The sequence below is a fragment of the Notechis scutatus genome, chromosome 11 (genome assembly GCF_049901735.1).
Source record: "Notechis scutatus isolate UNSWTSFEM ecotype Mainland chromosome 11, rNotScu1.2, whole genome shotgun sequence".
In the NCBI taxonomy this organism is placed as follows: Eukaryota; Metazoa; Chordata; class Lepidosauria; order Squamata; family Elapidae; genus Notechis; species Notechis scutatus.
In genome coordinates, this window is record NC_142019.1 from 20,077,033 (window position 1) to 20,101,513 (window position 24,481).

General features: G+C 49.4%; 2 protein-coding genes across 3 annotated transcripts; one reads left to right on the forward strand and one right to left on the reverse strand.

Moving 5' to 3' along the window:
* The first annotated feature begins 1,911 nt into the window (after positions 1-1,911).
* Positions 1,912-11,643, forward strand: UNC45A (unc-45 myosin chaperone A). Its single transcript, XM_026684704.2, has 19 exons — positions 1,912-2,131; positions 2,227-2,263; positions 2,353-2,528; positions 2,663-2,755; positions 3,341-3,508; positions 4,111-4,279; positions 4,749-4,919; positions 4,997-5,168; positions 6,102-6,402; positions 6,569-6,663; positions 7,006-7,147; positions 8,380-8,520; positions 8,673-8,800; positions 9,909-9,975; positions 10,064-10,177; positions 10,290-10,405; positions 10,493-10,610; positions 10,686-10,841; positions 11,083-11,643. The coding sequence occupies exons 1-19, from the start codon at positions 1,934-1,936 to the stop codon at positions 11,344-11,346; spliced, it is 2,826 nt and encodes a 941-aa protein (XP_026540489.1). The 5' UTR covers positions 1,912-1,933; the 3' UTR covers positions 11,347-11,643.
* A 554-nt stretch (positions 11,644-12,197) lies between these two features.
* Positions 12,198-22,285, reverse strand: PRC1 (protein regulator of cytokinesis 1). 2 transcript variants are annotated; one of them, XM_026684707.2, is made up of 14 exons: positions 22,045-22,285; positions 21,818-21,950; positions 21,612-21,734; positions 21,303-21,539; positions 21,061-21,231; positions 20,826-20,975; positions 20,495-20,642; positions 20,274-20,410; positions 20,101-20,196; positions 19,877-20,023; positions 15,735-15,836; positions 14,068-14,169; positions 13,280-13,459; positions 12,198-12,857 (listed from the first exon to the last, which is right to left on the reverse strand). In XM_026684707.2, the coding sequence occupies exons 1-14, from the start codon at positions 22,053-22,055 to the stop codon at positions 12,780-12,782; spliced, it is 1,815 nt and encodes a 604-aa protein (XP_026540492.2). In that variant the 5' UTR covers positions 22,056-22,285; the 3' UTR covers positions 12,198-12,779. The 2 variants fall into 2 exon arrangements, with proteins under 2 accessions (XP_026540492.2, XP_026540493.2); XM_026684708.2 differs by having other exon boundaries at positions 13,357-13,459; positions 22,045-22,160.
* Positions 22,286-24,481: the final 2,196 nt, after the last annotated feature.

Here is a 24,481-nt window from a genome sequence, read left to right on the forward strand (position 1 = left end):
GCGCTTCAAATTCAGCAGATAAAGGTATGGGATCCTGGGCGGGCAGGTGGGCTCCACAGCAGAGCCATTAGAGCAGCGGAGAGAACCGGTTCAGTCTCTGCTGCTCATCACTCCTACCGGCTCTCCAGAACCGGACAGAACCGGTCAAATACCACCACTGGTATTTGCCCTCATACATTAGGATTTCAAGTTCTCTGTTCCTCATATGGGAAGCATTTATATGCAGACATTTGAGACCTTTATGGTTGACTCTGGGCTTGTTTCCTGTATCTTCCAAACTAATTGTATGCTGTTTCACTACTCATTTTCTTCTTATGTGGCTATGTAGGGTTTAGTCCTACAATTTGGTCTCCTTCCCCCTGTAATTTTACTTCAAAGCCCTTCGGACATGTTTCCCAAATACATTGATAGTCCCGGGTGCAGTTTTTCTCTTGCTAGAAGTCCTTCCTGTAGGCTCCAGTGTCGCCCTTCCTACACCCCAATCCATAATGTAGAAAGCCAACCTTCTCACAATATCACCATCATTTGAGCCAGTGGTTTACTTCTCAAATCCTCCATTCACTCATTAGTTTTTGCCCTTTTGTCAGTATAGATAAGAAAACAATTTGGGCAGCCAGATCCTTTGCTTTTCAGCCTAGTTGTTCATAGCCCTTAGAAATTGATTTCAGGCTCTGTTATATCATTCGTCCACACATGAAAGAGGAGAAAGGGCTAATAATAGGTGGGCTTAAGTGTAATATCCAGCCTGTCACATCTTTAGTCTTTGCACTTGTAAGCCAATTCACTTCCCTTAAGAAATTGGACTACAAATGGATGACTATTCCTCTTGAGTGGTGAGTCACCAAATGCATGCCTCCCCCCTCTGGGGATGTCTGAGCTACTTCATTTCTTTTCACTGGAACACTTGACAGACTCTTCAACTGTCCACATGTTTCCTTCCCTGTGAAGGATACAAAAGTGGCTCCTTCCAGCTTTGATTCCTGCAAGTAATAATTCCTGCTAATCTGAAATCTCCCCTCCCCTCACAGGTATTAAACAGATGCTGAGGCAAGTAGGAGACTGGCTTTGCAAAAGGCTTGGTACTTCATCAAAAGGCATCATGCTCGTTTTTCCTTCTCCAAGCCTTTGGTGTAGCAGGCCAGTTCAGGATCCCCATTAGCAGACGCCTTTACCTAATGGATCCTCCCCGCCGCCAGGCTGGCAGCGTCCCCACGGCTAAAAGCAGCAGGGCTTAATGGCACGGGGAGGGGAGTGGCCACTAATGGATGTGGGGAGCAGGACGGCAAGCGCCGTTTCCCTGCCTTCCCTCCCAGTCCGGGCTGCCTCCGCCTGGGCGCCGCGGGGAACATGCTGCTTTGGCTCCTGCTGCTGCCGGCCTTCCTCCGGCCAAGTGCCGGCAACTTCCAGCCACGACCCGCCGCTTCTCGCCGGGGCTCGTCCGAACCGGCCGCCGCCGCCGCGCGGACTCTCCCGCTCACGGCAGCCAACGCGCATCTCTGCGAGGGTTACTCGGGCACGGACGGCCGCCTCCACGCCGCCTTCTTTTGCCCGCGCCTTTCCGACGCGCCAGGCGACACCTACTGCTGCCAGCCCGGCGGGAGCGGCGCCCTCAAGTCCTGCTGCCCGCGACCCGACGCCGACCGTCCCCGGAGCGCCAACGCCTCCGCCGCGCTCCCGGGCGGGCTCCGGTGAGGTTGGGAAGGCGGGCCGGGGAGGGGGCCAAGGCAGGGTCCTGCCACCGGGCTGACACCGCTCCGTCCCGCCGCAGGGGTCCGCTGCTGCCGCTGCTGGCCGTGGGGCTCTACGGCGGGCTTGTCCTGGCGCTGGCCGCGTCCGACCTCCTGCACTTCCGTCGCCGCCGTGACGCCAGAAGGAGTGCCGTCACATGCCCCGCGCAGGGCCCGCCCCCGGAAGTGTTGGCAGTCGCGTCCGCATGACGCCTACTCGACGCGCCATGGCTGCCTCGGCGATGGCGGAGCTTCGCCAGGAGGGGAACGAGTATTTCCAGGCCGGCCGCTACGCGGAGGCGCTGGTCGCTTACGCGCGCGCGCTGGACCTGCCCGAAGCCGGGCCCGAGGCATCCCAGCGCGCCCTGCTATACCGCAACCGCGCTGCCTGCCACCTGAAGCTGGTGAGCCGGGCCGCCGTGGGGCGCGGTGGGGTGGGGCGGAACGGAGCGGGGGGAGCATCTGTTTCGGTTTGCCGACTGTCGTCTTCCCTTCGCAGGAGGACTACGCGCAAGCCGAAGTGGACGCCTCCCGAGGTGAGCGGGCCGCCTCCCCTCCCCCCCCCCTCGCTTCCCCGGCTGCCTCGGCCTCGCCCCCGAAACGCCTCCCTTTTGCTCTCGCGCAGCTCTGGAGCTGGACGGCCACGACGTGAAAAGCCTGTTCCGCCGTAGCCAAGCCCTCCGGGGCCAGGGCCGCCTCGACCGGGCCGCCTCGGACCTGCAGCGGTGCGTGCGCTTGGAGCCCAAGAACAAGGCCTTCCAGGAGGCACTGCGCGACCTTGGCAGCAGCGCCCAGGAGAAGGTAGGCCCCGGGGCCCCTCTGCTCCCGCTGTACCGAGGCTTCAGGGATGGGCCGGTGCGCTCTTGGCTTCCCTAAAGTAAGGCTGTGAATTGGCCGGTAGCATCTCTCTCTCTCTCTCTTCCTCTTGGTCTCAGATGAAAGCCATGACCTGCACTGACTCCAAAGTAGAAAACATGTTTAAGCTGCTGCTGAGCAACGAGGAGAAGGATCAAGACAAGAAACAAAAGGTACTGGTCGAGAAACAGGGAGTTAGGATGCCCCTCGGTGATGAGCTGGGCAAAATGTGCTGCATCTCATGAAGCCTGATGAACTTGTTATTCTGAAAGCAGAAGTTTGCAAGTAACAGGTGGGCTGGAAAAAGCGTAGAAGCAGTGCAGAATTTTAGATGTAGCGTGTTCTTGCTTGCAGGTAAGCAGATATCCCAAACCCTCTATTTGGTATTTCACTTGTATATTGTGTCAGAAATGAAAATAATGTTAAATATAGGGGGTAGGGGCGGTCAATGGGGCATAAGCTTTGAGGCTTGACCCCAACCCCATCTTCCTTCACTCTCTCCCCCAAAGGACCTATAGCAGCATTTTCTGGTTTGAAGTAGCAGATTTTAAATCTTGTTAGTGGCTTCTCTAGGTTGGATTTATGGGTGTGTGTGAAGTCCAGTATAGGCAGAGGGCTTTAGGCTAGAAGGTCTGCTCCTGCCAGTGTGTAGCAAGAGGTGGGCGTATGATGGTTCAAGATTTCCCAATGCAATATAAATCAGTATGAACAGGGAAAGCTCTCTCATGTAGCTAAACTGTTGTTTTCTTTCTGACCAGGCAGCTCAGAACTTGATAGTTCTGGCTCGAGAGGAGCCTGGTGCTGAGAAAATTTTCCAAAATGATGGAGTGCGCTTACTGCTGCAGCTGTTGGATACAGGCCATTTGGATATGATGATAGCAGGCTTGCGGACCTTCACTGGCCTCTGCCATGGCCACTCTTCTCGAGTAAGGGCTGCTGCAAGATGATGGTTTTTCAGAGCTGGGGGCTTTGGTGCTAACAGCACTTCACTTTCTCTTGGAGTATCTAACCAAATAGTTAGCAGACTGGGTGGATGGGAGTGTCCTTCCTGAACCTACTGAAACACCTACTGCACACAGCCAGGAACTACTGAAAGCATCTCTGCTAACCAGACTCTTTTTTTGCCTCTGGTTTTGTGACCCAGCAAAGGGGCTTGGGAGAGAGCAAGACAATCACATTGTTCTGTAGCTCAGTTCTGGAAATAGTTTTGAATTTGTGTTGCTCACAGAAACTTGGTGATTCCTTGCCATATTGGAATGGACACCAGTGTGGTTGAACTCTGATCTTTTTGTATGATGCAGTGGGGACTAGATCTCACTGTGTTATTGAGAAATCAACCCTACCTCCTTAGCCTTACTGGCTTGGATCCCAAAACTTTCTGCTTCTCTAGGACTTTGAGAAACTGTGCTACCTCCTCAAGAGCAATTCTAGTTAGACTTGAATTTCAGAGTAGCTGGTTCTAGAGAAGATGATAGGTAAAATGAGTCTAAATCCTTCCCTTGTTTCAGAGCTGGTACTTTTCTTACAGACGGTGGTGATTCTGAGTGACCTGGGGCCTCAACGCCTGTTTGCTGTGCTAGAGAGGGAGGATGAGCAGCTTTCATTGGCTGCCTATAACTTGTTGCAGGTCATGTTTGAGACCCTCAGGCAAGGGCTGCATAAAGAAGTGCTGCACAAAGACAATGTTTTAGCATCAGGTGAGTCTCCAGCTGCCTTTCTGAAGTTGTGGGGATGGCATCACTGTCTTTACTGCTTAGTAGAAGGGTGGCCAGAGACACATTTTCATGATGCTGTCTTAAGTCTGGACGGATTACAGCGTGCTCTAGATGATGGCTCTTATACCAGGAAGGGCCAGAAATGTAAGTTGCATATTTCCTAGTTTTGCAAGAAAAATACAGTCTGTCCTGCCTTGTTTCAAATTGTGTTCCATGTTGCTTTTTTTTTTTTTTTTTTTGGGGGGGTGTCCTAATCATTACTGTGCTTTTATTCATGTTTCTCGTATTCATGTTTTCATGCATTCATCTTGGATAAAGCATCTTAAGACATTTGCAGGAGAACAGTTATGCTAAGTCAATTTATGCCTTTGCCTAAGTGTTGTAAGTGATGGTAGCTTACAAGTATCAGTGGAGATGATGTTTACCCCTCTATCTGATACTCCTGCTGTAGACTCATCCAGAGAGCTGCGTTTGCTCCTTAGATGGCTGTTAGAGGCTCTCACTCGAGCAGGCATCTCTTCTTATGGTCGCGACAGTATCCTCAATCTGCTGATCAACGTAATAGCCCCAAAGTCATTGCAAGCCTCCAACAACTCTTTGACTCTTTGGGTCATTGATCATGGTGAGCATGACTCTGTGCAGTAACTTTTCTATTCTTGGCCCCTTCCCTGCTTTAGTAAAAAAAAAGGTTCCTTGCAGGTCTCAAAGAGATCCTGGAAGTTGGGGGCACAGTACCCTACAATCCTGGAGGTCTGCGTGTGACAGAGAACACCCCCATGACTGTGGCTGTGCTGCTCAGTAAGCTTTATGAGGACTTGAAGTGTGACAGCGAGAGAGAGAATTTCCATCGACTCTGTGAGGATTATGTCCGGTAGGTCTGTGAGTGTTTAAATGTGGCCCTTTGGAAAGAACTGCTCTTTGACAGAGGGAGCTGTCGCTTCTTCGCAATGAATGCTGGGCTGGTTGTCAGTCTTTTGGCTTTGCTGGCTTCTGTTGGTGAATGTTTAATGTCAGACGCCTCACAAATGACAGAGGAATGAGTTACCAAGTTCCCTCTAAAATAAGACCCAGTCTTATATCTTTTTGGGCTCCAAAATATGCATTAGGGCTTATTTTTGGAAAAACACAATATCAGGGTGATTTGCCGGGCTGGGTGTCCCACCTCCCCGGCATGCACAGAAGAGGTGGCAAGCGCGCAGGGCCAGCAGTGTCCGGCAGCAGGTGCAGCCCACCAGCCCCTTGGCTGACGCACTCTGGGACTGTGCAGCTTGTACAGTGCAGGTGAGTTGATTATCTGTCTAAGCAGCAGCCATTGGGGGTGGAGGGGGAAGGCAGGTGATCCGGATGCACCACATGGGCCGCGGGAAAGGCAAGAGTTGGGCTAGAGTGGGCAGGCAGTCACAGGAGGCTCATCTTCGCATGGCAGCACTGGCTGCAGATGGAGGTAGAGGCATGGGTGTGGGGGAGGAAGGCAGATGATGCCAACGCGCCGCATGGGCTGCAGGCAAGCCGAGAGACACAAAGGCGAGCCTCCCGTGGCTGCCTGGCTGGACACTCCATCCCACCAATTCTATGCTCCCCCGTGGCTCGCGCAGCATGTCCAGATCACCTGTCTCCCTGCCCCCCCGGCACCTTGCACCTCTCCCAGGTGATGATGACCTTAACCGGGGCTTATTTTGGGGGTAGGTCTTATTTTGGGGGAATGTGGCACTTCAGTTGTTGATTTCTTCCTATAATATATATCCTGTATTTACTTAGTAGTTCCATATTTAGTCTATAGTGGTTGCTTGCTCTTCCTTTCCAGGGACTGTTTCCAGGACCATGGCATGGCTGGGAAACTCAGGGCCATCCAGACAGTGAGCTGTCTCCTGCAAGGCCCTTCAGAGGCCGGGAACCGAGTGCTGGAACTGAATGGCATCATGGAGAACATTCTGGCGTTGTGTGCCTCATCCCAGGTGGCTCACCAGCTTGTGGCTGTCGAGGCCCTGATCCACGCAGCTGATAAGGCCAAACGTGCCTCCTTCATCACCGCGAATGGTGTGACGCTGCTCAAGGAGATTTACAAGCATAGTGAGCGTGACAGCATTCGCATCCGGGCCCTGGTGGTGCGTAGAAGGAGCTTGTTTTGGATCAGGTTGGGTGACGGAGTGAGAGGGAGGGAGTTTGTTCAGATGCGCTCCTTTCTCTCTCTCGCTTGTTTGGAACAAGGTCTTTGGTAAGTGACGCCTGCCTGGTGCAGGTTGTGTGATGGATTGTTGTCTGTGTTTTCAGGGCCTTTGTAAATTGGGCTCGGCAGGGGGCACGGACTTCAGCATGAAACAGTTTGCCGAAGGCTCCACCATGAAACTGGCCAAGCAGTGCTGCAAGTGAGTGTGGGCTTTCCTTGGCTGCAAGAGGTGCTCTGCTCTAAAGACCCCAGCCCCTTCAGTTCCACCGAAGGATTTGTAAACGTGGTGGATGTCCAGGGGCGAGTGTGATCTGGTTGCAGGTGGACATGTTTTATGCTTAATGGAAGCTAATGGAAGCTAACAGCCTGAGCAGATCTGATGTACAGTAGTTGCAATATGGACTGGATCTGCTATTCTGTGATTGCTATCAACCTTGCATGTTTGAGCTCTTTGTCCTAATGGTTAAGAGTGAAATTCTAATGTTTCCTGCTGAATGGCCAGGATCTTAATGGATCTAATGGCACCTTGTCCCACATCTAGATGGTTGTGCAATGAGGTCCTTGATGCTGGCACCCGCCACTGGGCAGCAGAAGGTTTGGCATTCCTTACCTTGGATGCAGATGTCAAGGAAGAACTTCTGGAGGACAAGGCAGCTCTGCAGGCTCTCTTCCAGCTGGCACAGGTAGAGCTTCTTTGGGAGTTGAACATGATAGAGAGGAAACTGTCTCATCAGCCATATTCTAACATGGGTGATCCTTCCTAAACAACTACTCATTCAGCAACCGGTCAAGTTTGTGTTGGGATTGAATGAATGCTACTTATGGCTGGTCCTTGAAGTTGAGACATCGTAGCATCCTGTGGTCACATGGTTGCTATTTGTAACCTTGGCTATCTTTTGACAAGCAAAGTCAGTGGGGTTCCCATCTCTTGGGGTGGAGAGTCGTGGTAGTCTCTGGTGGGAAGTGCATTTTTTCTGATTAAAAACTTTTAGGAAGACAAATGTAGAGTTAAATTGGGGTGAAGTGGGAAGAAATGGCAGAGGAAGATGGTTGGTCTGATGGATGGAAGTGACATGTGAGACAGAGTAGCTAATCAATTGTTTAAAACCCATTGTATTGGTTGTAACCTTCAGAGATTGTCTGAAGCCTTTTGATGTCTGCGGGTGTAGCTCTTCCTCACTGGTTGATCCTGTGAAAGTCCTGCTTTTCTAAAAGAGTCCCTTGGAAATCTGCTATGGAGGCTTCTGGGAAGTTTTCTGATATTATTTAGACCTTGCTTGAGTTCCAATGTCAAACATGTCTCTTAATTCTTTTGTGCAAAGTTGTCCTCTTGGTTGTATGAAGAATCCAGAGAGCATTGCTAGCAAATGATCCTGTGTGTTCTTGTTGAGCCTGTGATGAGGCTCTCGGTGTAGACGGAGGGGTCTGGGTTTGTTGCAATGTCTACTTCTCATGTTGGCCTCTTTGTCCTGTTGGTTCTTGCTTCTTGTGAGAATGTGCTTCAGGTTGGGGGGAGTCTGTGCTGAAGTCTGGATCTGCCCCTGTGCTTGAAAAGTGCCATGTCACTATCAGTACAGTATGGCTGTATTGCATGTTTGTCTGCGATAAAAGCAGTAACGTTTTGGAAAAAAAGATTGTTATACAGCCCACTGACTGGTGGCTCAGGGGAAGGTAGATTCTGCTGGAATGATGGAAGATATGTCCTAATGACACGTCGCCCCAAGGGGAATGGGCTGGCTGTGTCCAGTGGAAGAAAAAAGCTGTCTCGGGGGGTGCTCAGTTTTGATTCTTGGAATACTCTGACTTAAGTGGCTTGTTTATCCAACTCCAGAATTCCAGATTAAGTTACAGATGCTGATTGGTGAATTCAAAACAGCTGCCAAATAAAGCTCCCTTCTCCTTCCTTTCATCCTAGTCGGAGAATCGGAGCTGCTTATTTGCAGTGGCCTCTATACTGGTCAATTGTACCAGCAGCTATGACTTTGAGGAACCTGACCCACAGATGGTGGAGCTTGCTAAATATGCCAAGCAGCACATCCCTGAGAAGCACCCCAAGGTGAGACAGACAATGGACAGTGGATGAAGAGTGGGGGCAAAATCCCTGTGGGAGATAAAGGGATGCACATCTTAGGGGGGTGGGCAAAGATGCAATGGAGGTGCCTGTAAAAAGCTGTCCCTGCTGGTGCCTTCACTCATCTCGTCTTCTAGGATAAGCCAGAGTTTGTCCACAGGCGTGTGCAGAAGCTCTTGGCCGCTGGTGTGGTTTCGGCTCTTGTTTGCATGACCAAGAATGAGAGTCCTTCTTTAAGCCCTGCCTGCCGGGAGCTGATTTCCAGGTGAGGCTCTGCGACTTGACCTGGAGTCCAGAGGCAACTAAACTCGGAAGCCAGATGGGCTAGCAACCGGGAGGGGTTTCTCAGTGTATGGCATGAGTTTCTAGGGGACAGCTGGCTGCTCATCTTTCCTGCCATACATCAAGGGTGACTTGCAGCTCGAGACCTTCAGATATTGGTTAATGCTCCATTGATTGAACATACCTGTGAGGTACAGCATGTCATTTTACTGCTGACCTTGCTAGGCAGTGGTTCCTCTAAGACAGGGGTGTCAAACTCAAGGCTTAGGAGCCGGAGCTGGCCCAAAGTGGGCCGCCCTGGAAACAAAAAGGACTGGCCTGCGGTGCCTCTGCCAGCAAAAATGGAGCCCAGGAGGGCCACTTGGGAGCCCACTTTTGCTGGCAGAGCACTTGGGCCACCGCAGGTGCCCCCGACCCGAGTGACGAGCTGGCCATGTGCCCCCCCCCACACCCCTAAGGTCAAACACAACCCTGATGTGGCCCACAATGAAATCAAGTTTGACACCCTTGCTCTAAGACCTACACTTGGACAAGGGAAAAGAAAGTGCTGCAGAAGACTCTTTGAGAACCAGCAGTCCATGGGCTCCATGCATCTCCAGCAAAAGGTTACGAAGCATGTTTTTCTCCCTGGGGCTTATTGGAGCAAACTAGCATGATTCCTGAGACAGGAAAACATTAGTTGAATGGTCTTGTTTGGTGTGTATGTGCGCGCGCGTGTGTGTGTGTGTGCACGCGCGCACGTTCGCCCTGCTTTCTGCAGCTGTTGTTTTTCGGCTCCTCCAAGCTCCTTACTTAAAACTAGAGTCCCAAAAGTTGGAAAATGCCATTTAGGCCTGCAATCCCCTGCTTGGTGCAGGAATCTAGCTGAAAGAGGAGGCCATGTCACCTCCACCTGAAATTGCTCTCCGATGCGGCAGGGCTTCTGGATCCAGCATGTCTTAGCCAGTGATTTGGACTGTGACTTAACAGGGCAGGGTGGAGAGAAGGACTCCTATTTGCTTGTCCTCTCTGTACGCCCACATGGCTGTTGGGAGGGCATGTGCTTGAACCTGGCTCTGACACCCCCCCGCCCCTGTCCTGCTATGCTACAGGGTTTTCCTGGCTGTAGTGGAGAACCCGGAGAACCGTGGGGCTGTGGTAGCTGCTGGAGGAGGGAAGGTCAGTATCGCCCCTTCCTCCTCTTGCTCTTCCCAGCAGGGCTCTTGGGGCTGACCAGTCTCTTTCCCCCTCTCCTGTCACCCAACAGGCGCTCATCCCTCTGGCTCTGGAGGGGACTGAAGTGGGGCAGAGCAAGGCCGCCCAGGCTCTGGCCAAGATCTCCATCACTACGGCTCCGGAGATTGCCTTTCCTGGAGAACGGGTCTGTGCGGGGGGAGCGCTGGTGGGAATGGGAGGCCACTCTCCCTGGGTCCTCCTCTCCCGTGAGGAGGGCAGGGCTACTCATAGCTGAGCTGGGTGCTTTTCTTCCACAGGTCTATGAGGTGGTCAGACCCCTGGTGAGTCTCCTGCATTTGACTCGTTCCGGCCTGCAGAATTTTGAGGGGCTGATGGCACTCACCAACCTGGCTGGGACCAGTGAGAGGCTCAGGTGAGACCTGTTTCGGCTTTGGGAACACAGAGTCCTTTGGGACCTCGGCATGGCTTCTGTGGCTACTTCTCCCCATGTCTCCTGCAGGCAGAAGATTGTGAAGGAAAAGGCCGTGCCCATAATCGAAGGCTACATGTTTGAGGAGCACGAGATGATTCGTCTGGCAGCCACGGAGTGCATGTGCAACCTGGCCTTGAGCCCCCAGGTGAGCAACTGAGAGCAGGCTGGGGAGGGGTGGCCACTACCCCTCCAGGCCTGACACTGCTCATCTTTCATACAGGTGGCAGAGCTGTTTCTGGCCGAAGGTAGTGATCGGCTCAAACTGCTGGTTTTATACAGTGGGGAGGAAGATGAGAGGCTTCGTCGGGCAGCTTCTGGCACGCTGGCAGTCTTGACCTCACTGCTGCCACAGATTTGTATCCAAATTTCCCAAGTGGTAAGTTTATGTGAGCCATCTTTCTTCCCCCCTGCCTGCGTGCACACACAACCAATTCCTGAGGGGTGCACCTTGCTCTGAGCCTGGGAAGGCAAGACGCAAGATCCTTCTGCCACAGGCCTGTTTTCCAGGGGCACTGCCAGCTCTGGAACCAGGGCTGTTGCCTGCTGAAGCATCCAGTGGGTCGCAAGGGTAGGGTTGGGCATGCCTGCCACCTGCCTCTTGTTGCTTCTCTTCCAAGACAACAGACTGGCTGGAAATCCTGCAGTCTCTGCTGTTCAGCCCCTGCACAGAGCTTCAGCACCGCGGTGTGGTAGTGGTGAGAAACATGATGGCAGCCGACCGGGAGGTGGCCACGAAGCTGATGGAGAGCGAGATGCTGGAGATCTTGTCCATGGCAACCAGGGCAGAGGACAAGCCCCAGGTGGCTCAGTTGGCCCAGGAGTGCCTGGCTCACGCTGTCTCCTATGGCTTGATTAAGGCCAATGCTGCTGCCGGGGAGTGAGGGCCCCCATCCCATTCTCTCCTCCTCCCCCAAGCACCTCTGCTGCACCTGGCCACATGCACCAGCTAGGCCTGGTGGAGCGCTACTGGCTGCTGGGACCTGGCAAAGAGGGAGTTCTTGGGGGTCCTGGGGCAAACACAACACAAACTGCCCTAGGGCAGACATACATACACATGCTGCTACACAATGGTTCTTCTCTTGCACTTTTCGCATTTTGTACACTCTGGCAGACAACTCTGTAAGATTTGGGGAATAACGGGACACGCTGCATAAATAAAAACAGAAGACACTTCCTGCATCTGGTATAGTCAATGTTTGAAATTGTAGCATTTGCAACAGTGAAAGAAGCTCTATATGGCCATGGGAGAGGCAGCAGGAAAACATCAGAAATTGCCTCTAAGGGCGAATCACGTTTCCTTTTCAGGTGCCGTCCATGTCTACACCTAGGGCTGGGGTAGGTAGAGGGCTGGAGGGGGGTTGGCCAGAGGTTTTGTGGGGCCAACGGTTGCTTTTGTTCCCTGGGGCACCAGGATGTGGCCACATCTGACTGGCCAAGGAGAGTTTCCTACTTTGTGGAGAGGAATCTCAGGGTGCAGGACGTGGTCTGTGGGCCGTGGACCACGTTTGTCCAAGCTGCGGCTGCCGAGAGTGGGCCGTGAAGAAGCCACGTCTGCCAGGCATTTCTCTGGAGGCCGAGCAGCTTCCCGGAGCTCCATCTCGATTCAACCGTCCCAGGACGTCCCATGAAGGAGAATTTGGGAGGGGGGGCAATGACACCTCGGGTTTCCTCATGAGCCTCACAGGTGTTTCTTCAAGCAGTCCAGCCATGTTTCCATATCAGAAGCACAACATTAAATGCAGAATAAAAATATCTTTTATGTAGAGCAAAGTCAGACATTTTTAAAAAGCCCTTTCAAAACAGTACAACTGATTTTTTGCTGCTCACCTACATCTTTGAACAAGCGAACAGCCACACAAATAAATAAGAGGCTGCTGTAGTGAAGAAGGTGCAAATCTAGCCATGATCGTTAAAAGTATAGTCAGTGCCAGGGATGCCAGCCTCTCAGCCCAGCCAGCAGACGGGCCAGGAGGTGAAGAGGGAGGGGGTGCATCCTTGTAGAGGACTCCCTGTAGTGTCTCCCCTTCCTGGGCCCGAGGTGAGCCGGAGACCATCTGCTGGGCCTGGGTGGACAAGGTTGCCCAAGGAAAGGAGGCAAACCTCTCCCTGCCCCCCCTCCCCTGTGGACAAGGCAGCAGGCCTGAGCCCACAACAGCTGCTGCATCTAGACCTTTATTCCCTGCAACAAAAAACTTGGAAATCAATTCATTACAAAATGTTAAAAGTGGCCGCGTAAACCAGGCCCCAAAAGGTCCAGTTCATGCCGGCCGGACCCTGGATGGTGAGAGGATCCAGGGCTGGTAATGGCCCCCCTTCAGCCGTCGGGATTGGACATCGTGGAGTTGAGGACGTGGGATGGGTGCTCAGATTTGGAAGCCTCTGAAAGTGCGCGCTGGGGAGGGAAAACGATTGGCATGAAGGATGCAGTCGGTCAGAGGGAGCTGTGGGGGGTAGCTATTCGGACAACATGCAAAGGACTGTGTTCAGAGGGGCTTTGGGCAGGAGTGGAAGCAGCGGCAGGGAAGAGAGGGCAGAGTGAAGCAGAACTGGGCTCTCCTGCCCAAGCTTGCTTCCAGCCATGGAGCCCTCTCTTTCTGCATGCAGCGGCCCCTCCTTCGACACTGTCATTTACAGGCAGGGGAAGCAGCGGCAAGTGGGGCCCACCCAGCCCCTTAGCCTCCCCCTGGGAACGGCTGACTGCCCAGCAGCCCTGATGGGAAGCACAGCCATCTGGTGACTCTCGCAGGCTGCTTCTGGCTCCAGAGCCAGTGGGACAGAAGGGGCAGAGGGGAAGAAGAGGGAGAAGGGAATTACCGCAAATGCCGAATAGGTGCTGGCAACAGAGTAAATGCTGCCATTGCGCTGGGCAAGGGCTGTCGGGGTACACCCACCGCTCAGAGCTGTTCCGTTGAGCTGAGACACGTTCTCCTTGTTGCGCTCCGTCTGGCCTTTGGAAGGGGTCTTGGCAACCACACGGAGGGGGGTCCGGACAGGCTGCAGGCAGAGAAGGCAGCAAGGACAGCCAGAAGATTAAAGGAAGGGCCATGTTTGACAAAGGCATTAAGCCATGGTGGAACTCTTCTGGGGATTTATGACTTCCATTCTCCATCCTCCTCAAACTATTGCTCTGAAGGCATTTCCAGTCTTCTCTAGCAAGCAATCTCTGCGTTCTCTCATTTCTAAGCAGTTCTTTACAGTTCCCTTATTTTGTAATTTTTCCACTCCTGGGTTACACTCTGGTACTTTTGCACTTGACCAGTTCCCGCTTCTGAGCTTCCTCTAGTTCAGGGGTGGGCAAACTTTTTGGTTCGGGGGCCTCATTGACTTTTAAAATTTGACAGACGGGCCGCCACCTGGTGTCGAAATGCCTGTCATTACAAGTCAAAATCAAATGAATGCAATCATTCAATCATTCACATCAAACCGTAATTCTGTACCAATCTTCGGCGGGCCGGATTAAAAAGACCAACGGGCCAGATGTGGCCCGCGGGCCGTAGTTTGCCCACCCCTGCTCTAGTTTCTCTGTCCTCTTGGCCTTCTGACAGAGCTGGGAATGGGATGGGAGGCTGCCTCCCTCTGGACCAAAGGGGTCAGCTCTTTACCTTGCCTCCAGATGGGGGTGGGTGGCATCCGGGGGAGTTTAACATTGAACCTCTCAGGGCTGAGCGGATGGTGCTGTTGGGAGTTGTGGCGGTAATGTTGAGCTGCAAGAAAAGTTCAGGTGTTAGGAAAGAACGGGGTCCCTGATTTGATTTCACTCTCAAATATCTATCCAGGGGGAAAAAAATTCTGGCTATCCAGAAAGCCACAATACAATAGTGCGAAGCCAGATGTAATCAATCCACTGGCTACTTAAAGTAATCACCAGATCCCAGGCAAAACAGGAAACGTTGATGGACAATGACACCACTCAAACTTTTAAACAAGCATTGGCCACCGATGAATAGTTTTTGAGCCACAAATCCAGCTGTTTGATGAAAGATGACTTAGCTTGGGTGGGAGGGAAGTTGTATGTTCCAGATAGCCAAAGACTGCACCTAATGGCAAGGTGCCATAACTCCAAATTAGCTGGACACTGGATTTATGAAAACTTTACACCTAATTAAAAGATAATTTTGGTGGCCATCACCTAAAAAGGACATAGAGAGCTTTGTAACTAGCTTCCCCATTTCTGCAGCAGCAAAAAGATGTCAGGGCAAAACCTCAGGACTCTTACAGAAGGTAGCCAAAACTTCAGTACCTTTGAGAAAGATTTCTATGGCCTTTATTGTAAAACTGCCAGAAAGTGCAGGGACTACTGTTATTTGGGTCGTGACAGACCTGTTTCCAAAACAGGAACATTTTATACCTTGCCAAAAGATCCCAACTACCAAAAGTCTATAAAAATTATTCCTAATTTATCATCTTCATGGAGTTCAGCAAAGGATCATCTCCGATAGAGGGGTCCAATTCACCTCCAAATTTTGGAAGGTATTTTTAAGCTTACTTGGCACTGCCCAGGGTGCACTAATGGTCAAACTGAGAGAACTAACTCGGTGCTAGAACAATATCTAAGATGTTTTGTTAATTATCAACAGGATAACTGGACTGAATTTCTTCCTTTTGCTGAAGTTTACTCCTAGTAAACATACCCACTTCCTGCAAACATTCTTAATATGTTTTTAGCCTCCAGCCCCCTAATCATCTGTGTTGCTCTTCTCAATTCTACTTCAAAATGTCCCTGTAAAGGATGGATTGTATGCTTCTGGTGGAACCTGGTGCTGAGTTGCAGGATGTGGGGGCCTTTCCCAAGGAACTCGAGGCAGATCCGCCTTTGGTCATTGGTGTGCAGAAAGAGGCCCAGCAGGGATCCTCCCTGAATCTTTCCAAGATTTAGCAGTTATGCAGAGTGTGCTTTAGTCTGGCAAGAGTTTCTCTATGGGGAATGGCAGTAAAGAAACTACCCTATTGTCTCCTTCTTGGTGCCTTGCGCCTGATAATGCTGTGGGTGGCGTTTGTATCTTGGAGAAGCCCTCTAACCTCCCCGTTTTTTTAAAACTACCATTTGTTTAGAAAGAAAGCTTCTAACTGCGATATACAGCAAGTAACAAAGCCACCTCCCCCTTTCTGGGTTAGTCCTGGACCCGAGGTGTCTTCAGGCACTCAAAAGACCAGGAGTCTCCAGGGCTCCAGAGGAAAATGTCCACAAACACTAAAGAGGAAAAGCTGTCCTGCATTTATATACGTGAGGTAAAAAGGCAAACCTTGACTTCTGGGTGACCCCACTTACCTTTCGTGCTTTGCCAGGTGTGGTGATGCCCAAAGCCCGTCTCTTGGTGGGGGTGCTGCCATAGAGCATCTCCTCCTCCGTCTGTCGGGACTTTTTGAGTTGCTGAAAGACAGAAGGGAATGGAGTAGGCTAAACAGGAGCTGGCGGCCACCTCAGAAACGGTATCCGAGATTGACTGATCTCAAGCGAACTTTTTTTAAAAATGGATTCCATTCATCCGAGATGGACCAACTTCTTGGCTGTCACACTTGGAATCAGAGGGCAAGTCTGAAGTAAGGGGAGTGGCTGCGAGGCCTCCCAATTCTCAGCAGCCCAGCTGGAACCGGCTCTGCTTCAGCCTGGGGAAGGGAGCCTTCTGGCATCCGGTGGGGGAGCCCTGCTCTGCATGTCCCAAAGCCCAGAAAAGACGGGATCGCTGTGAGGGGACCCCAAGGTCTCTGATGGGTTTAGAGCTCTGTGAGGCAAGGGAATAGCCATCTTAGAGAATCATAGAATCATAGGGCTGGAACGGACCTCGGTGGTCTTCTAGTCCAAATCCTGTGCAAGCAGGGACCCAAGACCACCCCAGACAATGCTGAGTCGCAACACCTTTTTTATATTGTGGCGACCAAAACTGGATGCAACATTCCAAGTGTAGCCTTACTAGTGCAGTATAAAGCAGTTCTCGCAATCTTGATTCTATTCCACTGCTGATGCAGCCTGGGATTGCATTGGCTTTTTGGGCAGTTGTCACACATGGCTAGCTCATACTTGGTCCACTAGGACACCTGGCTCTCACATTCACTAGGTGCCACCCATTCTGTACCTGGGCATTTGGTTTTCCCTGAACTGCTTTTTGTCCCAGGTGCAGCTGACTCCTTTGACAAGTCATTCGGTTGGCCTACTTCCTTTTCTAATTGTTTTCCAAAATTACTTGTTAGCTGCTGTTCAGCTACCAGGAGCCTTTGGATTGAAAGTCTGCAGCACCAGGGAAGTCTCTTTCAGCCTTAGCGAGGAAGTTTAAGAACTTAACTTTTTTTTAAATAAACAGTAAAAAGGTGATAAAACATTGATTTTGAAAGTCACAAATGGACAACAGGACAAGAAAAATTTGAAATAAAATTGGCTCGTGCTTAATAATTCAAAGGGGTGACAAACCGAGATGTCTGGTTGACGTTGCGAGATGGGACCAGAAGCAGAGAACAGAGTCCTCCGTTCCTGCGTTGGCTTCTCCCTGTTTGTGGGCTCTGGAGGAAGCTGAAAACCACCCTGGAAGGGTGGTGAAGCCAAGGAGGGGTGCTCCATGAGATCCAGGGGGAGAACACAACTCTCCTGTGGAAATTCGGAGCTTTTTCCATCTACGTCATGACAGAGAGAAGTGGCTGGTCAAAATGGCCACCACAAAGTTGGGACAACCATCTAAGCACTGTGCAGGAACGGAGAAAGCAAACAATGTTTGGAGCAGGATGAGAAGAATTTTTTCTAATTAAATTTAGCCCCAAAAGACTATTTAAAAAGAGAACTCACTGGTATTATTTGGAGTGGCAGTACAAGCATTGGGAGAAAACGAAAAACAAAACCAAAAAGAAAAAAACCCGGAAAAGACAAATATTTGGAAAATATAAACTCTAAAATGGACAGGCATCGTATTGAAAAGGTATTTTAGATGCTGGAACCATATATTTTTAAAAAACAAATATTATTCTATCATTTTGGATTGCTATTTTTAAAACTGGAGAAAATTGGTTAAAAACAGAACGAGGTGCCACCAGCTGACAGAAGAAAGGCAAAAACTACTCTCAAAGTTGGAAATGCAATGAAGTGATTTTGAAGACTTTAATATAAGACTAGAAGTAAATTTGGTTCGGATTCCAGGAAATTATACTATAAAACTGAACTAGTGGAGAAATCTATGAACAATATCACCCCTGGATTATTTAGAAGAAATAAATCGATTAACTTTGGGATTTAAAGACTTTTGAACATTGGATTTAGAGCTTGAAAGATAACTGGAATATGCAGAGAAATTGTATTGGAACTACAAGACATAAAAGATATTAATAAAGGGTTAGCAGACATTTTGAATAAATTACTGGGCGCAGTAGAGAAGCTGGAAATGGAGATGCAGACGGTAGAGAAGCAACCAACGGAAAGACAACAAGAAACTCTAGAAGAGGAAGAGCTAGTTGAAAACATAATGAAAGAACCAGAATGGATGATACAACAACTAAAAATAAAAAGCAACAAGGATATAGAGTTTAATATGATAATGGCTGAGGTAATAAAACAAAGGGGAAATGCTTTAAGAGGAAAATATGCCGAGGATAGGGGTAGAATTAGATAATTCGGAAAAGAAAAAATGGAATCTAATAGAGAAGAGGGAAATGAGTAAGAGGAAAGCCGGGTGAAAAAAGGAAAAAAAGAAAGAAAATGGGACACAAGCTAGAAAGTGACAAATTAATTCTTTAACGGAAACAAGAGATGATAGCTGAAAATGAAAAGACAAGGATTCCACATGAATGTATTAACATTCAATATATATAATGGATAGTGGTAATAAACATGAAATCAATATATTAGAGGATTAGCATTAAAGATATATAATTGAACTGTAATAAATAAGAAAAACGATATTGTGAAGTAGGAAAAGAAATAACGTGGAATCTGTTAGATCTGAAAGGTAGTAAAATATATTAATAGATAAAGGGGAGTGTAATATTAGAATGGTACAATATGTTAAATGCTTATAGAATGTATATTGTCTGTTTTATTAGAATTGGGAGTAGGGAGAAACTTTAATGTGTACTGGTGGCATAGCTAAAAATTAAAAAGGGGACAAATAAATAGAAAATATAAGTTAACATGAATTTATGAATGGATATTTGAAATACATAATTAAGTAAATGTTACAAATATGACTATTAACACAGAATTTATAACATAAGCAGGGTTGTTAAGAATGTAGAGATTGATACAAAATTATATATGAAAATATTGAATAATTATGATTGATAATATGTATTAATATTAAACTGAAAGAAAGCTAATAATATCAATGTGAAATTATTGTCATGTTTGTTTTAAAATTTAAAGTAATTTGGAACTATATTGTTTTGGTATATACAATTTGTTGAATACTGTAAATATGACTGTTAATATAGAAGTTATGATAAAATAAATGTTAAGAATATAGAGATTGATATAAAATAGTGTATGAGAATATTGAATAATTAAGATCGATAATATGTATTAATATCAAATGATGTAAGAAAGTTAATAATAGCAAGGTAGAATTATGTTTTGTTTTAAAATGTAAAACACCTTGGAACCACACTGTTCACACAATGATGTGTTTATAGAAATAAAAAATAAATAATTTTGTAAAAAAAAGGGGGGGATGACAAACCAAGACTGGGTAATTTTCCTATATTGGATTTAGAGAGCAGGATTGTTAATGTTTTGAAGAATTTTGCGAGAAGGGACAAAGAAAAACGAAATGTTGTAGGTATAGGCCGGTAGTGGGCCACAGGTTGAGGACCCTTGTTCTAGGATATTATTTGAAGGGACTAAAGACCATGATTGTTAAAAATAAAGATTGAACTAGACATGTTCTTCTCCCTTCAATGGATCTTTGCTGGCATCAGGACTGAAGCGACAAGGCCTGATGGCTTTGTTTATGGGTAACCAGTGGGATGAGGGGAGGAGATTATTTGCGAAAGTTACTAAAGGAGAAAGTCATTTCTTTACATATTTCCTTTATTCTTATTTTTGTTTTGTGTTTTTTTTACTCTTTTCCTTTTTTAAACTTTTTTGTGTTTTTAACTTTTTATGTTTTAGCTTACATTTAACTGTAAACCACCCAGAGTTGCCCTATGGTAAGATAGGCAGCAATAAAATTTATAGATATAATAAAATAATTAATTTTATTGGTGTAATCTTTAATAAAATTACTATTAAAAACAAGCAAACCAACAAAAAAGCCAGCATTGACTGCCTCCTTGGGAGGAGGGGAAAGCAATTGCTGGGTGGGCTTGCAGGCAAAATCGCTCTTCCTGGCTGCCCTCTGGCTAGAGGGGCTAAGTACACCAGTCAGCAGGCTTGCTACCCTTGCTGGACAGGGTAAACTAACAGCTACGGGTGGAAGGCTGAGGCTGCCAACTCACCCGTTCCTGCCTTTCCTTCTCCTTCTCCAGATGATGGAGGCGCCACTGCTCAGCCACGTGCTCCATGAAGCGCTGCCCGCTCACTAGAAAGACCTGAGCATGCTCTTGCTCCCACAGCTCAACACGGACTCTCAGCTCCTCCTCCAACTGCATCAGAACAAGGCAGGTTAAGGTGGGGCTATCAAGAGGTCCATGGGATGGGGAGAGTGGCTGGGCCCACTTGCCTTGGGAAGGGTCTTCTGCAGCTTGGCACGCAGCTTCTCTTCTTTCAGGAGGTTGCCTCCTCGGTTGGTGAAGCGGCTTGGATCGGTGGCCTTTTTCTACAGGGAGGAAAAGGTGAGAGTCTCCTGCTGCCTGGAGAGGCAGCTGAGCCCAGCCCAGCCCAGCCCACAACTACCTCGAGCTCCTGAAAGAGACACCAGCTCCTCTTCCACTTGTGGATTGCTTCAAAGAGCTCTTGATGTGTTTCATAATAATGCTTCAGTCGCACAAGCTCAGTGTCATGTTGCTGCAACAACTCTTCGGTGAAGATGTCTATGAAGGAGGAAAGCATGAGGGATGGCGGGAAGGGCCACTGAAGATGGCCTCATTCACCTTCAACACTGGCTACCAACCCACCTTCATAGTAGGGGCCAAAGGAGCATCTCTGCTCTTCCCCAAAAAAGCACTTGTCCCAGTAAGTGGCCAGCTCAGCCCGAATGGCCTCCACCACCTTCTGCAGGTTCTGGCACTTCAGTTCCTCCAAGCGGTCGACTTCCAGGTGCAGCTAGAAGAGGCAGTGGGGAGGGAAGTCAAGGCAATGAAACACAAGGAAGGGCTCATTGGAGGCACCCCACTCTTCCATGGAAAGGTGGCAACTTTTCAATAGGAACTTAGGCGAGAGTGCTGCTCCTGGACCTTCAGGAGTCGACAGGGCCCTCGTACCCAGGAAGGGAGCCCAGCCTCTTACAGCGTCCAGAATGCTGGCTCTGGAACCCTCCATGTACGGAGCAAAGCTGTTTCTCTCTTCGGGAGGCACTTGCAGCCAGTCCCAGAGCATCCGGATGCGGCAGCGCAGTTCTTCACATACGGCCTCTTTCTGAGCTCTCCTGTCCTCCAGCTGGGAGACAGCAAAGGAACAGCCTTAGATCTAAAGAGAACTCAAGGCAGGCAGATGGGTGCCCCCCGCAGCCCATTCCCCCAACCTGCTGCAGCAGATCCTTCAGGGCAGCCAAGTTGTTCAGGGAGAGGCAGAAGGCGCCTGTGTCCTGGCACATGGCCTCTCGCTCAAAGGCAGTGCTGGGCTCCTGCTCCAGCTCCCCCATGCAGAGGACGACCTGCTGCTTCAGGCGGACAAACTCTGCCTGCCGATATTCCTAAGGGGAAAGGAAAGAGTCAGCACCAAGCTACCCCTGCCGCCGCCCCCCTCTCTTGGAGATGGCCAGACCTTCTCAGCTGCCAAGGCTGCCAGGTGGCGCCGGAAGTGGTCCAGGTCCGCCAGGCTGGGCACGTCCTCACTGTTGCCAATGCTGTAGGGCGGCTGGCCGAGCAGATCCGCCAGCTCCTGGTCGCGCTCCTGCAGGGTGCGCAGCTCCTGCCGCCTCTCATACTTCTGCTTAAGCATCACTTGCACACGGGTGCGCAGGTCTTTCTCCAGCTGCAGGATCGTGGCCTCCTCCTCCTCCTGCAAGACAGGAAGGTGACAGGCGGGCTGGGGGGCGGGCTCGGGGGGGCGGGCACCGCCACCCGGACTCACCTGGAAGGGCGCCACGTGCAGCTCCTGGCACAGCGCGGCCTGCTCCCTCCGGCACAGCGCGATGCTCTTCAGCAGCCGCTCCCGGAGGCTCTCCTCTTCCGCCACCATCCGCTCAAGCAGGTCCTGCGCGGCGCCGGGGAGAAGAGCGCGCTTCAGACACCGCCCGCCGCCCCGCCGCCCCGCCGCCGCCCCGCCGCCCCGCTCACCTTGACGTGCCTGTTGACCACCTCGGTGCGCTGCAGCCGCTGCTCCTCCGGGATGCCGATCTCCTCCCAGATGCTGCGCAGGTGGCTCAGCGCCTGGGTCAGGCAGGCCACCGACTCGTCGGCCAAGACCTCGCTGTGCAGGGAGGGAAGCAAGGCGGGGGCGTCAGCTCGGACGCCCCCGGCCCGGTCCTCGCCCCCCCCGCCCTCCCCCGCGGCCCGCCTCACACCTGCGTCTCATCTTGGCCGGCCAGGCGGCTCCTCGCCCGCTGCCTCTCAGTCCCGACCGTTTCTGCTTCGCGATTCAAACCCCCGCCGCGCCGCGATTGGCTCCGTCCGAGGACCCGCCCACGAGAGCTCTTCCGCGGCCAATCCGGGGGCGGCGGCCGCTGGGGGCGGGGCCATTAAGGCCAGCTTTACCAGAAGGGCGCTCACAGGCCCCTCTCGGTCCCCAAAGGCCGAGGACGCGTCTCTGCAGGGAGGGGCGTTGCTGGCCTGGAACGGGAGCGGCACGGAGCTGCCCCGCCCCACGGAAACCCCGGGCCCCCGCCCTGCTGTAGCTCTTCAGGGCCGGCCAGGCTTCGCCGGGTTGGGGCAACGTCGCCCCGTAGACCGTTGTTGGCGCTAAGGCTAGAAACCCGCCGTGGCCGCCTTCTAGTGCAGCCTTGGGCGACCTGAAAGCCCTTGCAAGAAAGCTGCAGGTTCGGTCCCGAACCAGACCCACGACTGAAGAGGGGAAACGGTAGTGAAAGGGGTCAGTGACCTTCCTTTGCTTCACCACGCCGCCTGGAGGCTACGGTAAAGGGGGGGCGGGAGCGCTTTTTGTTTAAATATTTTTTAATGTTTTTGGCATTTACAATAATTCCATCTTTCGTTCATACATTGTGTTGACTGGGTGGGTACATATATTTAGTACTAACAATTGTAGTTAATACTTTTCTTACCGATATAGCCATAATCACATTTTCTTTATAAGTCATTATTTCTTAAATCTATTATCTTGTTCGTCTATATATTCATCTACTCAGCTTTTACTTGTTTTATTTTCTAACCATTGATAAAGTAAATCCCATACCAAGTAATATTCAGTTTCTTCTTTTAGTTTAATTGCCAGTGTTAATCTATCTCTGCACATTCAAGTATTTTCTCTATCACTTTTGCCTCTGCCGGTATTTTATCGCTTTTCCAATTCTGAGCAAATACAGTCCTAGCTGCTGTTAACACATGAATAGTCAAGTATACTTTTTCTTTGCTGTAACCTTCCTAATAAAAATATTTAAGGTTTAAAATCTATGTGTTGCTTTATCATTTTTTCCAACCATGTGTGGATTTTTGTCCAATATCTTTTTGCTTCGGTACATGTCCACCACATATGGTAATACAACCCAGGTGTCTGGTGACACTTCCAGCATTTGGCTGATTTATCTTTAAATATCTTTGCCAATTTTGCTGGTGCAAAATGCCATCTGTAAAACATCTCATACAAATTTTCTTTATATGCTGTCGATGTTGTTAACTTATAATTTCTTTCCCATAGTTTCTGCCATCTATCTAATTCTATCTATACTCAATTTTTTTTGCCCATGCTATCATCATTTCCTTTACTTGTTCTAGTTTTACACCTAGTAAATAACTACTTTTTTTTAATCAGCTTGTCTTCCATTCCTGTTAATATTTTATCCAGTTCTGTCAACTCCTTATGAATAGCTTTAATATCTTCTTCATATTTTGATTGTATTTGCATGTATGAATACCAATGCATAGCAATCCCTTGTTCATTCAATTCTTGTTTAGTTTTGAGCTCATTCTTTTCATTCAATATATCCTTGTATCCAGTGATGGGGTTTATTTTTTTTTTTACTACCTGGGCCTGGCTTGGTACGCGGGGCAGGGGAAGGATAGTATAAAATCTCCAGTCAGAGGTGGTATTTGTCGGTTCTCTGAACTACTCAAAATTTCCGCTACCGGTTCTCCAGAACTGGTCAGAACCGGCTGAATACCACCTCTGCTTGTATCTAACAATAGTTCCCATTTTTCCAGTATTTGGGTGTATCAGAGCTTCTATTGTTGATAATGAGACTGGAATTTTTAAGTAATGTTCTCTATTTTTCCCATACTAACAATAAAGCATTTCCTGCCATGTTTCTTACTTTTCCCGTACCATGAAAATGCATGCCAACCCAGTTACAAATCATGTCCCTCCAGTGTCAGCACCCTTGTATTTCTTAAAATTATCCATTCTTTCATCCAGAGTGTTGCTACCACTTGATTTCCAGTAAAAGATATCTTTTCTCTGATTAAAGGAGTCTTAAGTATTTCTTTCTTGGATTTTGAATGGAGCACCAGCTGACACTTCCTATCTTATATTCCTTCTTTCACCTTTAGATGGCACTGCTGCACTGGTTTCTCTATTTCTTGTTATTTAAAGTCCTTCAGATTTTATATTAAAATACAAGAATTTAATGTTTTAAAAAGTCAGGAATAAACAGCAAAGAAAAAAAAGGAAAAATCCAAACCTCTTTTCTCATTTCCCCTTGATTTAGTCCAGTAGATTTTATAAGTCCAGTCCCCTTTTTAAATTGTCTTTCCATTCTTTTAATGGCTTCCTTTTTCTATTGCGCCAGAAACTGCTTTCCTCGCTGCTTGCTTCCAGGGTTGGGGTACCCT